The 13,059-nt window shown below is 45.1% G+C and overlaps 1 protein-coding gene across 2 annotated transcripts in view; it reads right to left on the reverse strand.

Annotated features, from left to right (window-relative positions):
* Positions 1-385: 385 nt before the first annotated feature.
* The window catches only part of IL17RD (interleukin 17 receptor D), an 86,074-nt gene continuing 73,400 nt past the window's right edge, over positions 386-13,059 (reverse strand). For both annotated transcript variants that reach the window (XM_020970611.2, XM_020970610.2), the window contains exons 12-13: positions 10,815-11,754; positions 386-8,340 (exon numbers count right to left, since the gene is read on the reverse strand). In XM_020970611.2, coding sequence (XP_020826270.1) covers positions 8,228-8,340; positions 10,815-11,754 — 1,053 coding nt within the window. In that variant the 3' untranslated portion in view covers positions 386-8,227. The remainder of the gene's footprint in view (positions 8,341-10,814; positions 11,755-13,059) is intronic.

Raw genomic sequence — 13,059 nt, forward strand, 5'->3', positions numbered from 1 at the left:
GTATAGAAGCTTCTTGAGGGCCAGTACTATTTCTCTTTTGTACTTGTAGCTTTCACATCTAGCGTATGCCTGGTATACAGTGGGTGCTTAATAAATGCACGTAGCTTGACTGATTGGGTATAGGTCCCCTGACATAAGGGAACTTTGCTCAAGAGACAGTGAGCCCCAAGGGCCAGAAGGTCATTGCTCCTTAGACCACTCTACCAAAATCACAGGTTACCAAGAGGTCAGCCTGTTTTTCTCTGGGACAGGGAGGTCAGCTATGTTCAGAGGTCAGAGCACTGTTTAAGCAGAACCAGGTTCAGGTGGTTTTTTACCCTTCCCAGACAACATTCAGAAAGCATCATGTACAAAGGAAGCATTTCTTGAAACACCAGACAGCCAAAATATTAAAACGTGACTTTATTCGATGCAAACTTTCTAAGGTACAAAAAGTACATCTTACAAACATCAGTCACTGCCTATTGTCAAACATGGACATAATTATTTACAAAACAAATGAAAAAATTATTAATTTTTTTCAATGTAAAAATAAAGCCTATTTCTCAGTCCAATCTTGCTATTTTTCTTCCACAGAGAATAGAAACCTCAGGATGAAAAGATCATCATTCATCCACAAGGTTCATTTTTCCTCCTAGAGTTTAACAAACATGCTTTTAACCTCTGAAAATTTCTGGTTTTTACTAACATAAAGAAAATAGTAGTTAGCTAGTCTCTAAAATGCATATTAACATATTTGGTTTTTTTCTTTAACAAGAGTTTTTACTGCTTGCTGGTCTCAGAAGAAAATTTTAACGGAATTTGTGGAGTCCCAGAAAACTGCTGTATGTTGGGGGAGGGGAAAGAATGGCTAGACCATGGTTCATCTGACAAAGATAGAGGTGGAGTTCTTAGCGGACCACAAGCTAAATATGAGTCAGCAGTGTGACATGGAAGGTGATGAGAATTTAGATGACATGGAGAGGCATGGGTCTATACAGCTGTCTAAGTTGTAAACTTAATTGACGAGGAGTTGATGGTCTCTCTGTACTCTGCCCTGGCCCAATGTGTCACAAGTCAAGATTTCTGGATATCGCATTTCTGCAAGAATATTAACAACCCTCAGGCCATTCCAAGGAGAGTGACCAGGCAGGTGACTGCGATCACAGCACAGGACCACTTGAAGGATGTTTGCCTGAAAAAGAGCAGACTCAAGAAGGACCCAAGAGCTGTTTCCAAGTACTTGAAAGGCATCAGAGTGGTTCTCCTTGGCCCCAGGGGTCAGAATGAAGACCAAAAGATGGAAATTGCATAGGGGAGGATGTTGGCTTGACACCAGCAAAACCTTACAAAAAGCTGAGAGTATTTCAGAGTGGAAAGGGCTGCCTCTGGAGGTAGCGAGTTACCCCTCACTGGAGGTCTGCAAGGCAAGGCAAGGCTCGATGGCTTCACTGGGTGTGCTGGATAGAGGACTATTCCCATTAAATGTTGGTCTAGATGGCTACCAGAGGAGCCTTCCGAGCCTGGGATTTTGATTTCTTTTAGCACTCCTCCCAGCATGCTCAGCATCAGCCAGATACTTACTCAAGTAAGGCACTGTGTCCAATTTGGGAGGTTGGACTTTGGGTGAAAAAGGAAATAGCAGGAAGAGTGAAAAGTCCCGAGGCATCAACACAGGTATTATGAATTCAAGTTGGTGGACTTCTTTATCCCTGAAATAAGAAGGGCAGGACTCACTAATGGTTCTCCCAAGGGAGGAAAGGGCCCAGCTGCTGAGAACAAAAGAAAGACAGTTTCAATTTCTCTAAGGAGCCCATATGGACAAAGATGTTCCCGTCTAGAAGGGCGGGTCAGAGAACAGCCTTGGTTATTGGAAACAGCTGTAGAATGTCTTCTGAAAATCTAGATGAGGATGCCCATCCATATGTCTGAGACAGTCCAGGTGCCGCCCTACCCAAAGGCAAGGTTAGGCCACTCTCCGAAACCCACAATTCCGAAATCTGAATCAAAGAGATTTACTTACAGTAAGCCCACTCCCTTTGCTTCCATCTGCTGGGGGAAGGAAGATAATACGGCATTAATAACCTAACACCTCATAATAATTTCCAATTTGGCTTAAAAAGCTTGTTGAGAAAGGTTATTTTGCATGTGTTATCAAAGGAAGCATCGGGGAGATGTTTATATTGTATTATGTTGGGTCATATTGAGAAATCAAGGGTTCCATATCTGCACAAACAGAGGGGCACTCTGGGAGACAATCCAAAAGTTTATATTAGGCACTAGAGCACATCTCATTGATCGCGGTATGATAGCTCAGTGTTGCATACTCCCCACCCCAACCGTTACCCACTGGGCCAATGGAATTCCACAACATCAAAACCTGCTGGGTGGGGTCAAGTTGATTCATGATGAAAACGAGGCCACAGTTTACTTGCCCAGAAATACTGAGAATTAGGGACCGCAGCTGTCAGGGTTTTATGAGGAGACCCCAGTGTGTGTTCGATTCCATGCCAGAATCAGCAGGGCATGATACATGTGCCATGTTGCAATCATGAGGCTCACTCCACAGGCGCCCTTTAGCACTCGCTGCCTGGGGAGCACTATCCTATCCCTGCCCTCAGGGAGCTTACTGTCTGCAAAGTGCATAATTCTATACATGAATGGCTATACTACAACATAACACTACTGAAATAACTTCTTTACCAACAGATTGCTTGGATGCTGAATGAAAAAGAGTCTGAGGAAAGCCTCTGAACCCTTTTCAATGACTCATTCAGGATTATTTCAAAATCCTCGATAAAAGGGATTTATAGGAATGAAAATATCCACAGCAAGTTAGTACTGAGCTTCAATGTTCTATTTTATCAGTTCTTCTTACTAAGCTAAACTCTTCGGAAAAACACGTACTATCAGCACCCTCTAGATATGGCGTCCGAGGGCAAAATGCTGGTTGTCTTACCTTAGTTATAGCTCTTATCTTACTGAAGTCAGTACTCTTTCACGTGGCAGAAATTGGAATCCACCCATAGCCTCCTATACCTCTTCACAGGAGGTCAACAAATATTATATAGAGAGATGAATTAAGATCAACAGCTTATGACCCTCTCTCTCTATACAGGACTGCCATTTCCTAAATGCCTTCAGGTTGTCCTCATAACTTCCTTTTCTAAATTTCCCTTCTAAATAACAACACTTCTGGGGAAACACGACCAGTTCAGGTCAGGACCTTATCCCCACAAGCAATCTTGTGTTCATGTTGATTTAACCTACTAGTGAACTCCTTTTAACAGTATTAACTTTCTCTCAGAATGGGGAGAGTAAGAATAAATATGAAGTCTAGAGCTCACTGAGAATCTGACTCCTCTCACTCCATCACTCATCATTATTTCCCTTTCTGGGGGGAGCTGACCCGAAGGCAGCTCTGGCTTTAAACCTGGGAGAGAAGACACTGCCCCATCCCCAGGTAGGTCTTGGTGAAGATGAAGAATGAAAACAAAAAGATCAAGACTGGGAAATTGCATAATTAGGTTTTGTTTTTCAGCTCTACCTGAATTAGATTTCTATAATGAGGTTTTGTTATTTTGTACACATTTGGCACAGTGGTTAAAGGACTGGCCTCGGAGTCAGAGGGATCCAGGTTTTGTGTCCTGCTGCTGAGACTAAGTCACTTAACATCTCAGTTCCCCAGAAAACTCTAAGACTATTAAGCTACAAAAAGGATGCCAATGTGGCAATGTAAGAGTTCCCCCATAAATTAAAATCGCAGGTCTGAACCAAACCAAAACAAATTGAATTCCCAGGGCCTCAGAATCACCCATACTACATATAAAATACCAAGACACGTCCCAAACCAAAGGGAACCTTTTAAAATTATCTGCTATCCCCAATAAGATAGTTGGGGTCTCCTTGGGTGCATTAACTGACTCTACATGCTACTGTGCCAATGACCAGCATGGACCAGGTGACTTGGAAACCCACAGAACCTCCTTATGTTGCTATCTTCTATTAGTAGCTTTTGGTCAAGCTAAGTCCATGTCCTCTTGGACTCAAACCTTTGTAGAAGTGGGTCCCTGTTTTTAGGTCTTCTATATTTGTTTGCCACAGTTAAGAAACTGTCCACCTAACAAGGCCATAAAAGGAATTAAATTTGGTTTTTCAAGTGGCTGGGCCATGTCAAACCTTCACCCAATCCATCCTCACTGAAGGTGTTTTAATTTGCATTTCTCTTATTGCTGACTGTTGGCATTTCTTTTGGAGATTTCATCTTTTGGCTGCTTACCTGCTGGAGAATGATTCTTGGTCTTCTATATTTTATCTAATCTCTACAAATCTTGGATATCAGACTTTTATCAGAAACATTTTGATGCAGAACCTTCCCCTCAATTTAGTCAATTAGTACTTATTAGTACTCACTATTTCCCCCACATTGAGCTATGTGCTGGGAATACAAAAATGGCAGTTTCTAATATATACCAAGTGGCAGTCATTTGCTTTGTGGAAAAATTTGATAAAAATCCCCCCTTTGCCATTGTATGTTTTGTAGGGCATTCTTGGACTTCAAGACAAAAACACTCCACCTTCCAAATGGGCTATGTAGCCACCATGTTGGGAGCAAAACTCTGATTCTCAAGGCTAGCACAAGGGTAGCAGTGGGACGGGGTGGGGGGGCAGGTAAAGGGAGTGAGTCTATCTATCTTTCAATCAAATATATCACTTTATGAGAAAACCTGTTGCTTTTCATCAGGCAACTTGACTATATCCAAGCAGCTGCACATGGCCACATATCTGATGCCAGAGAAGAGATAAACACGTTCCTGTAACTGGAGGCTACCAGCTGCCTGGACAAAAAGCCCGGGGCCAATCACTTGCATTAGGGAGATCTTGGATACAAGCTCTTTTCCCCAAGAGTTTATGGCTTAAACAGCTGCATTACTTGCACATGGGGAGACAAGAAAGTCTGCCTCCCCTTCCTCTTCCCTCTTGCTTCTGGTGAGTCCCAGGGGAGGAGGGAAGGTTCTCATTATTCCGGCTCTTTCTTTCTCTTTCTGCTATGTCCCCCACCTGACACTGTCATGAAGATTGGAAATACATAGTTCTGATTCTCAAAATGGCAATAATTCAACAATGCTACCAGTGACTGCAAGTTGGGGAACAACAGTATCACTGGGAAATCAATGGACACCTGAGCTGCACCTGAGCTGCTGCAGAACACATGTGACTCAACAAAAAAGACTGAAAATACATTCTGGCCTGGAAAACAGAAATTATGTCATGATTTGCCTGTTATCTGACCCTTCCAAAGCAGTTTCTCACCTACAAGGTTCAAATCCCCAATTTGCTGGGTAGAAGATGTGAATGGAATCTTTCCTTGAGCAGGTCATCAGGGAGAAAAATGTTACAACTGGTCCAAAAGCATCTTTTTGGGAAGGTTGTTGGTTTTAAGATTCTTCAAAGTCAGTAGATCTAAGTGTGTTGCTTTCTTTAGCAACAGCAATGTATTGGGTGATGCAGAAAGATAATCATTAACTTTCTGTCCTTAAAAAAAATTGCCTCAGTCCAAGCACATCCATTCAACAGCTAAGGCAATAATTTCAAGCCATTCTGGTGTATTTTGTAGAATTTCCATTCTTATCATTGGAGGGTCAACAGTTTTAGAACCTGAAAACAGACCAATGCTGACTTTGGCACAATTACATGGGCATGGAGGTGAAGGGGTAGATCGAAGGACCAGGAATACCTAAGCCTGACATTGAATGCTAAAGACATAAAATGGTAAGGCACCGAAAGAAGGACGCTTTTTTCTTGACCCTCATCAAGACTGTGACCAGCCATGATTCTGGAGGGCTGATGCTCCCCATGGCCTGACAAAGAGGTGGCAGACTCGGTGCAGAACGAGACCAACAGGTTTTGGACGTGGCCGATGCAAGACTCAGTTTTACCTGACTGTGTATTTGTTATAAGGGTCTCTTCCCCTTTCTTTTTGTCTTCCAGTGGGGGGTGGGGGTAGTTAAGAAGATGGAAGGAAAAAAATATTTACTGAAAAAATTAAAGCCTTAAAGAGAGAAAGAAGGGCCTTCCTGGCAACATTCTGTAATATAATCCTAAAGAGATGGTTTGTGAACCACGGCTTCATCATGAGCTGGTCATGCCAGACTGGTCTCATTTCCTCTTCTGATACCAGCAACCAGACCCTTAGGCCACAGGAATGCCAAAGACACAGTTCACTTAGGCATGAGCAGACCATTAAGTGAGTTACACTGTCTTTGTGGATGAGATGGGAAGTTGTGGGCTGGATGGAGGCATAATTGGATGGATTTGGCCCTGGCTGAATTACTAGCTAGGGCTTAGAGAGTTGTAATGAGGGTCAAGGTCAATGGGGATGGTGAGGGGCCATAGGAATATGGCCGCGTCCCTTTTCTGATTGCTGGTTTTTACTGGAGGAAGGTACAGAAAGCACTCTTGGCAGACTGACAGATGACACAAGGCTGAGACGGACAGCCATCACACTGGATGACAGGATTTAACAAAACCTCACGAGGCTGGAACAATGGATGAATTCAGATAGGCTAAAACTTGACAGGAACAAAGCTGGACACTAGCTGAAAAAATCAACTTCCCAAGCACAGGTTGATGAGCTAAGGTTAGAAAATAGATGGTTTCAGTGAAAAAGATCCAGGGAATTGGGGGGCACAAGTCAACAGTGTGACATTGGAGCAAGATAAGTAAACACTCTCCAAGGCTGCGTGAAGGAGGCCAAGTGTTCTGAATGAGAGAGGTTCCTCTCTCCTCTCCCCTGTGTAGCCCGTGGTGGACTGCGCTTCCATTCTAGGAAAGATATGGACCCAGCATCACAAGGGGGCGACCCAAGTGATGAAAAGACCTGAGATCATGACGTATAAGGATATGTCAGAGGAAACAAGGAGGCTAAATCTGGAGAAAAGAAAACTCAGTGGGGACAGGAGAGCTGTCTTTGAGCAAGTAAAGGGCTGTCCCATAGAAGAGGGATTAGCTTTGTTCTGCTTGCCCCCCCCACCCAGCAAAACTAGTAGAGAGGAGGATTTAGGCATGAGGTCAAGAAAAGCTTAAGGGACAGAGCTGTCCTAACATGGAGCGGGCTGCCTCAGGAGCTCTCTGCTTACCCCTCTGGTAGTCTTCAGGCAGAGACCAGATAGATGATGACTTGTTGAGAATACAGTAGAACTAACCCTTGAGTCAGATAAAGGGCTAGATTAGGTGACCTTTGAGGTCCTTTCCAACTTCGAGACCGTCATCTTTTTAATAAAAACAAACATATGCCCACATGACCTTTGACTTAGTGGAATCATGATTGGTCATGGATTGAAGGGGCACACAGAGAATGGTCATGCACTAGACAAGGGCTGGTTCCAGACACACATTTCCAATCATTCTCAGTCTCGAAAGATCATAGATTAATGGCTGGAAGAGATGTTTCAGAGGTCACCCATCATTTACACATGAGGAAACTGAAGCCCGGAGGAGGGGGCAAGGGGCTTATTAAAGGTCACACACGTAGTAAGTGATGGTGAATCCAGGCCCTTAAGGCTCCAAATTCACAACAAATTGTACTACACTGTATTGCCTGTCCAAACTTAGTTTTTACAAGTCATGTGTGTATGTGTGTATCTATGATTATGTAGGTGAAGATTCCTGTTACTTTTATCAAATGAACATTTCCCAGGGAGTGGGTGACAATTCTAGACACAGAAAAACTTATGTCTATGATTTCACTAAAGGTTTTTGTTCCATCAGTCATTTCAACTGAAAATCCACATCTCTCCTTTTGTGCTAAGTACAACCAAATGGACCTAGGACATAATGAAGACAGAGCCCTATTTCTCTCTCTCCCTGAATGCTGTTTCTTTTCTAACGCCTCTTTCCTTCTGCCCTAGTCAGAGATCCAAGGATGGGTTATAAACGTAAAATGGTAGGAACACGTGAACATGGTCAAAGGAGTCAAGCTAATGTGGGGAAATGGGCATTCTGTGCTTACTGGTTCCCCTTGCGAAGCCCTCTTAAGAGTCTGCAGATGACGGGTTTTACCAAACCCAAGGGCAGAGGGAGGGGCAAGAAAACTGGTACTGGCCAAAAGCTCCCTCGAAACATCCAAACGCAGGGTGTTCGTTCCTTCAAGTAGGCAACGGGGCGGGGCGAGGGGCAAGGGGTTGACTGACACACAGGCGCTGTCCGCTGTCGCTAAAGTGGCAATGCATTAGAATCTTCTGTCGGGTTATAACGGGCCAACCACTGGGAGTTCATCGGTGAAACTGTGCCCACTGAGTCCAGCTTTACACGCTCCAGAGTCGACGCACTTGGAAGGGAAGACAGGGGGCTCTTCTTCACCTGCAGAAAAGAAAGAAAAAAATGATAGGGGGAAATGACTTGGCATTTCCTGATCTGTGACTGTACTACTGCTTCTCTGTCTTTGTATTCCCAGCACCTAGAAAAGTATCTGGCATACAGGAGGTGCTTAATGCATGCTTGCTGAATCTTTATTGATTCCCCCCCAACCCCTCCGGATCACTTTGTATGTATTTTTTATGTGTACACATGTGTTTTCTTTCTAGTAGACTGTAAGCTCCTTGAGGGAAGGAACTTTCTTTTGCATCTTTTGTATCCCCACTGCACATAGTATGTGCTTGATAAATGTTTAATAACTGGCTGAGTAGACTGGAAGCTCTCTGAGGGTCAAGGCTCTTTTGTTTCTGGTTTTGTACCCCTAGAGCTCAGCTCAGTGACTGACAGGAGTAAGTACGTAGTAAATTCCTGCCAAATTGAACAGATGCCATTCAAAGAATGCTGGAATTGATATCCTAGACCTGGGCTCAAAATTATCTCCGGCTCTTACTAGCTGTGTGAACACAAGTAAGACCCTGAACCTCCCAGAGTCTCAAGTCTTTTAATCTGTAGAATGGGGATAATAATAGCTGTAGCACCATCTACCTCAGAGGGCTGTTATGAGGAAAGTGTGCTATAAACCTTAAAGCTCTTTAGAAATGTCAATATAGGGATTAACCTGTAATTTCATTGATATAATAATAATAATGATAATAATAATAACAATACCTAACATGTAGCACCTACTGTGTGCCAAACACTTTATAATTACTGTTTCATTCGATCCTCACAGCTGTGGGAGGTAGGTGCTATTATAATGCCCATTTACAGATAAGGAAACTGAGGCAAATAGAAATTAAGTGATTTGCCATGGATCACGCAGCTAATAAGTGTCTGAGGTGGGATTTGAATTCAAGTCTTCCTGACCCCAGGCACTGTGCCATCTAGCTGCCTTACTAAGCACCAGGTACTATGAACATAAAGATAAAAAGGGGGTGAGCTCTCTGACTTCAAGGAGCCTACATCCTACCTGGGGAGACATGATGTTCACAGATAAATACATGACCTATTAAAACAAATTTTTTAAAAGCAAGCAAACCCCACAATGTACAGTGCATTTGATTTCTGGCTTCCAGAATGAGTTGCCATGATAGAGCAAGAGAGACTAAGAAAAAGCTTGAGCGGGCAAGCAGGGGACATGAATACCGTTCTGAAAGGAGCACCTCCAAGTCTACTCAGGGACAGTGTGAGGGACACTGGAACCTTATGGGGTCATGCTCAGCTGAGCACATGCACACACACACACACACACACACACACACACACACACGCGCGCACACACAGGCACACTTGCACGCATGGTCATAGACTCCACCATGGGAGATGCAGTTTGGGTGAGCTGTTTCTGCAAGGCACATTGTGATGGGCATTAATTATCCACAAGGAAATACAGACTTCCTCCACACCCAGGTTCCCAATGCTGGCTACTCCGACCTGCTCAGAAATATTTGGCAGTTTCCCACCACCTCTAGGATAAAAATCCATCCTCCTCATTCTGCTATTAGCAAAGCCTTCCACAGTTTGTTTTCCATCCAGCTTTCTAGTCTAATTTCCTATCATTCCTCTTCCTGAACCATCCTGCTGCTACCCCTGCACAACAGCCATTTTCCCACCTCCGTGCCTTTGCTCAGACTACACCCTGACAAGAATGCATTCCCTCTGGCTTCAAAGCACAGCTCAGTTACTATCTCCCATACATGTATATAAGACCTTTCCTGACCCTCGCTGCCATAAATTGCCATAGTTAATGCTCTCTACCTACTAAAGCTGAGGCAGCGAGGTAGCGCTGCTGCGGATAAAGCACTGGGCCTGAGTTCAAATTCAGCCTCAGACTCTTACTGATTGTGTGATCCTGGACAAGTCACTTAACCCAGTTTGCCTCATTTTCCTCATCTATAAAATGAGCTGGAGAAGGAAAAGGCAAACCACACTCTAGAATTTCTGCCAAGAAAACCCCAAATGGGCTCACAAAGAGTCAGACACAACTGAAAAGTCTGAACAACAACAAACTTGAAATTAATTTTATATTAGCTCATCTCCCTCCATACACACAGTTTGTGCCCAGTAGAATGTAAGCTCCAGCAATGCTGGGGCTGTTCCGTTTTTCTTCCTATACCCCCAAAGTCTCATATAGTGCCATGCATATTTGGGAAAGTGGAAAACCAGACCTACAAGTTCACTGGGGGGGAGCTCCCAGTGTGGAAATTCCCTCCAACAACAGGTCAACGACTCTTATGCAACTTACAGGGTCAGAACTGACTGCGGCAGGGGGAGATGAATGACTTGCCCAGGGTCACACAACCAGCCTGAATCAGCAGCAGTCCTGGAAGCAAGGTCTTCCAAACCAGAGGCTGGCCCTCACGCCCCTGAACAAGGCTAACTCCCTATTTTGCCTTGACGTTTGACAAACTGACACTTACCCAAGCCTGAAGAAGAAGACACACTCCCCGTGATGGAGGAGGTTTCCATTTGGTCTATCAAAAGTCCTTCCATCAGAGGCAGCGATAACTCTGATGAAGGCACAGAAGAGTCATAGATGCCAGAATCCCTCGGCATGTCGGGGGGACTGACCGCCTTCACAGTGTGCAACAAGGGCCGGAGAACGCAGCTGCCGTCATGAGTGTACTGGGAGTCCCCGTCTTCTTCCAGGCTTAAATGGGGCAGGACCGAACGAGAGTCCGCAGCACCAGCGCCAAGGATCGCGGCTTCCGCCTTCAGGTAGAAGTCGCCTTCAGCCGCCTGCTTGCAGGTGACATCGTTCAGCACCAAGCCAGAGTCAAATTTCTCCATGACGGGCTCCTGGTAATGTAGCGGGGGAGGAGGGAAAGGAAGGAACTGTTTCTCAAACCAGTCGGGTTCCTGATCGATAAGCTGGTGCATGTTGCAGATTGCCACGTACAGAGACCGGCCAGACTTGCTCCGAAAATAATTCCTCTTGCTGAGGTTGACGGGATAGAGGTCCGGATCCTGCGGGCTGAGACCTCGAGAGTGCAGGTGAGAATAGAGCTGGGGGAGGTGATCCATGAGCTTGTATTTGATGCCCAGGTCCAGCACGCCGGGAACGTCGCCCTCACAGGAGTAATCGAAGTAGACGGCGATGTATTTGCCCAGATCGGCTGAGCTCTGCTTGGCCTGGCGGAGCTTCTCGGCGATGGCGGCCACGGCCACCAGGAAGAGCTCGCCTCCGTCAGTGGAGCCTCGCCTCCCTCCCCTGTGCTTACAGGTCTTCTTCTCAACAAAGTACTTCATCCCCTTGGAGCACACGACTATGACAAAGTGGGACTCCCGGATCTTCCGGATGACCCACTCCTTCTGCCCCTCCCGGCATGTCTTGAAGTCTTCCCACAGATCCAGGGCAACCTACAGGAGAAAACAGAGCCTTGGTTGACAAGAAATGAACCTCAAATGAATGGCGAGGAGGAGGAGGAAGGGAAAGAGGAAGGGGAAGGGGAAAAAGGAAAGGGAAGAGGGGAGAACGGGAAGTGGAAAGGGAAGAGGGGAAGAGGAAGGGGAAGAGAAAAGAAGGGGGAGAGAAAAGGGAAGGAGGGAGAAAGAGAAGAGGAAAGGGAAGAGGTGAGAAGAGAAAGGGAAAAGGAGAGAAAGGAAGGACAAGAGAGGAAGAAGAGGGGAGGAGTGAGGGGAAGGGGAAAGAAGGGGGAGAAGAAAGAGAAGAGGAAAGGGAAAAGAGAAGGGAAGAGAAAGAAGAAGAGGGGAAGAGGATGGGGGAGAGGGGAGAAGAAAGGGAAGAGGGGAGAAAGGAAGGGGAAGAAAGGGAGGGGAAGGAGAAGAGGGGAAGAGGAAGAAGGGAAGAGGAAGGGGAAAGGGGAAGGAAATACAGATGGAAGGAGGACAAACCCATCTGAGACTGTTGTATACTGTGCCCAGAATACAGTAGATACTTGCTGACAGGCTGACCTCTTCCAAGCTGGCACAGACCAGACAGTTTTAGATACTGGAGAGAAAACTACTAAATGTTTCAAAGCAAGCCAACCCTGAACTTGGATATCAACACCAAATTAAGTTAAAAAAATAATCCACTGGAAAAAAATAAAAATAAAAACTGTCCAACACAGGATATATAATGAGATACACCTATGATGATATCAGTATCTCCTTTGACATCAAGATAGATGTAGATAGACATAGATATCTATTTGTGTGTGTGTGTGTGTGTGTGTGTGTGTGTGTGTGTGTGTGTACATATTATTTACATGGCCAGTGTAGACATTTGTTTTGCTGGGCTATACTTATTTGTGGGGTTTTTTTTGTTGTCACTGTTGTTTGTTTTGGAGGGGAAAAGAGGGAGAGAAAATAAATGACTGCTAATTAAAAAACAAAAAGCCCAAGTGCTTAGTATGTGCCAAGAACTGTGTCAAATACTAGAATAATCAACAGAGAAAGTGAAGAAAGGCCCTGCCCTCAAGAAGCTTACATTCTGGTAGGAGGAGACAAGAAGAGACTCAGATGGGGTCGGGGTCACTCGCTGATGTCACTGAATTGACCGTCTGAATCGTGGCCAGTCCATACCTGTGCAAGGATCCCTACCTGACAGCGGGTCATCCAGCCCTGGCCAAAGACCTCCAGGTGAGGGGATCCCCACCCTCTGCACAATGTCCAGACTCCCAGACAATGTTACTGCCTCCCCTCCCCCTCTCACGAGTGCAA

This window comes from Phascolarctos cinereus, unplaced genomic scaffold (genome assembly GCF_003287225.1).
Source record: "Phascolarctos cinereus isolate Bilbo 61053 unplaced genomic scaffold, phaCin_HiC Scaffold_4;HRSCAF=312, whole genome shotgun sequence".
In the NCBI taxonomy this organism is placed as follows: domain Eukaryota; kingdom Metazoa; phylum Chordata; class Mammalia; order Diprotodontia; family Phascolarctidae; genus Phascolarctos; species Phascolarctos cinereus.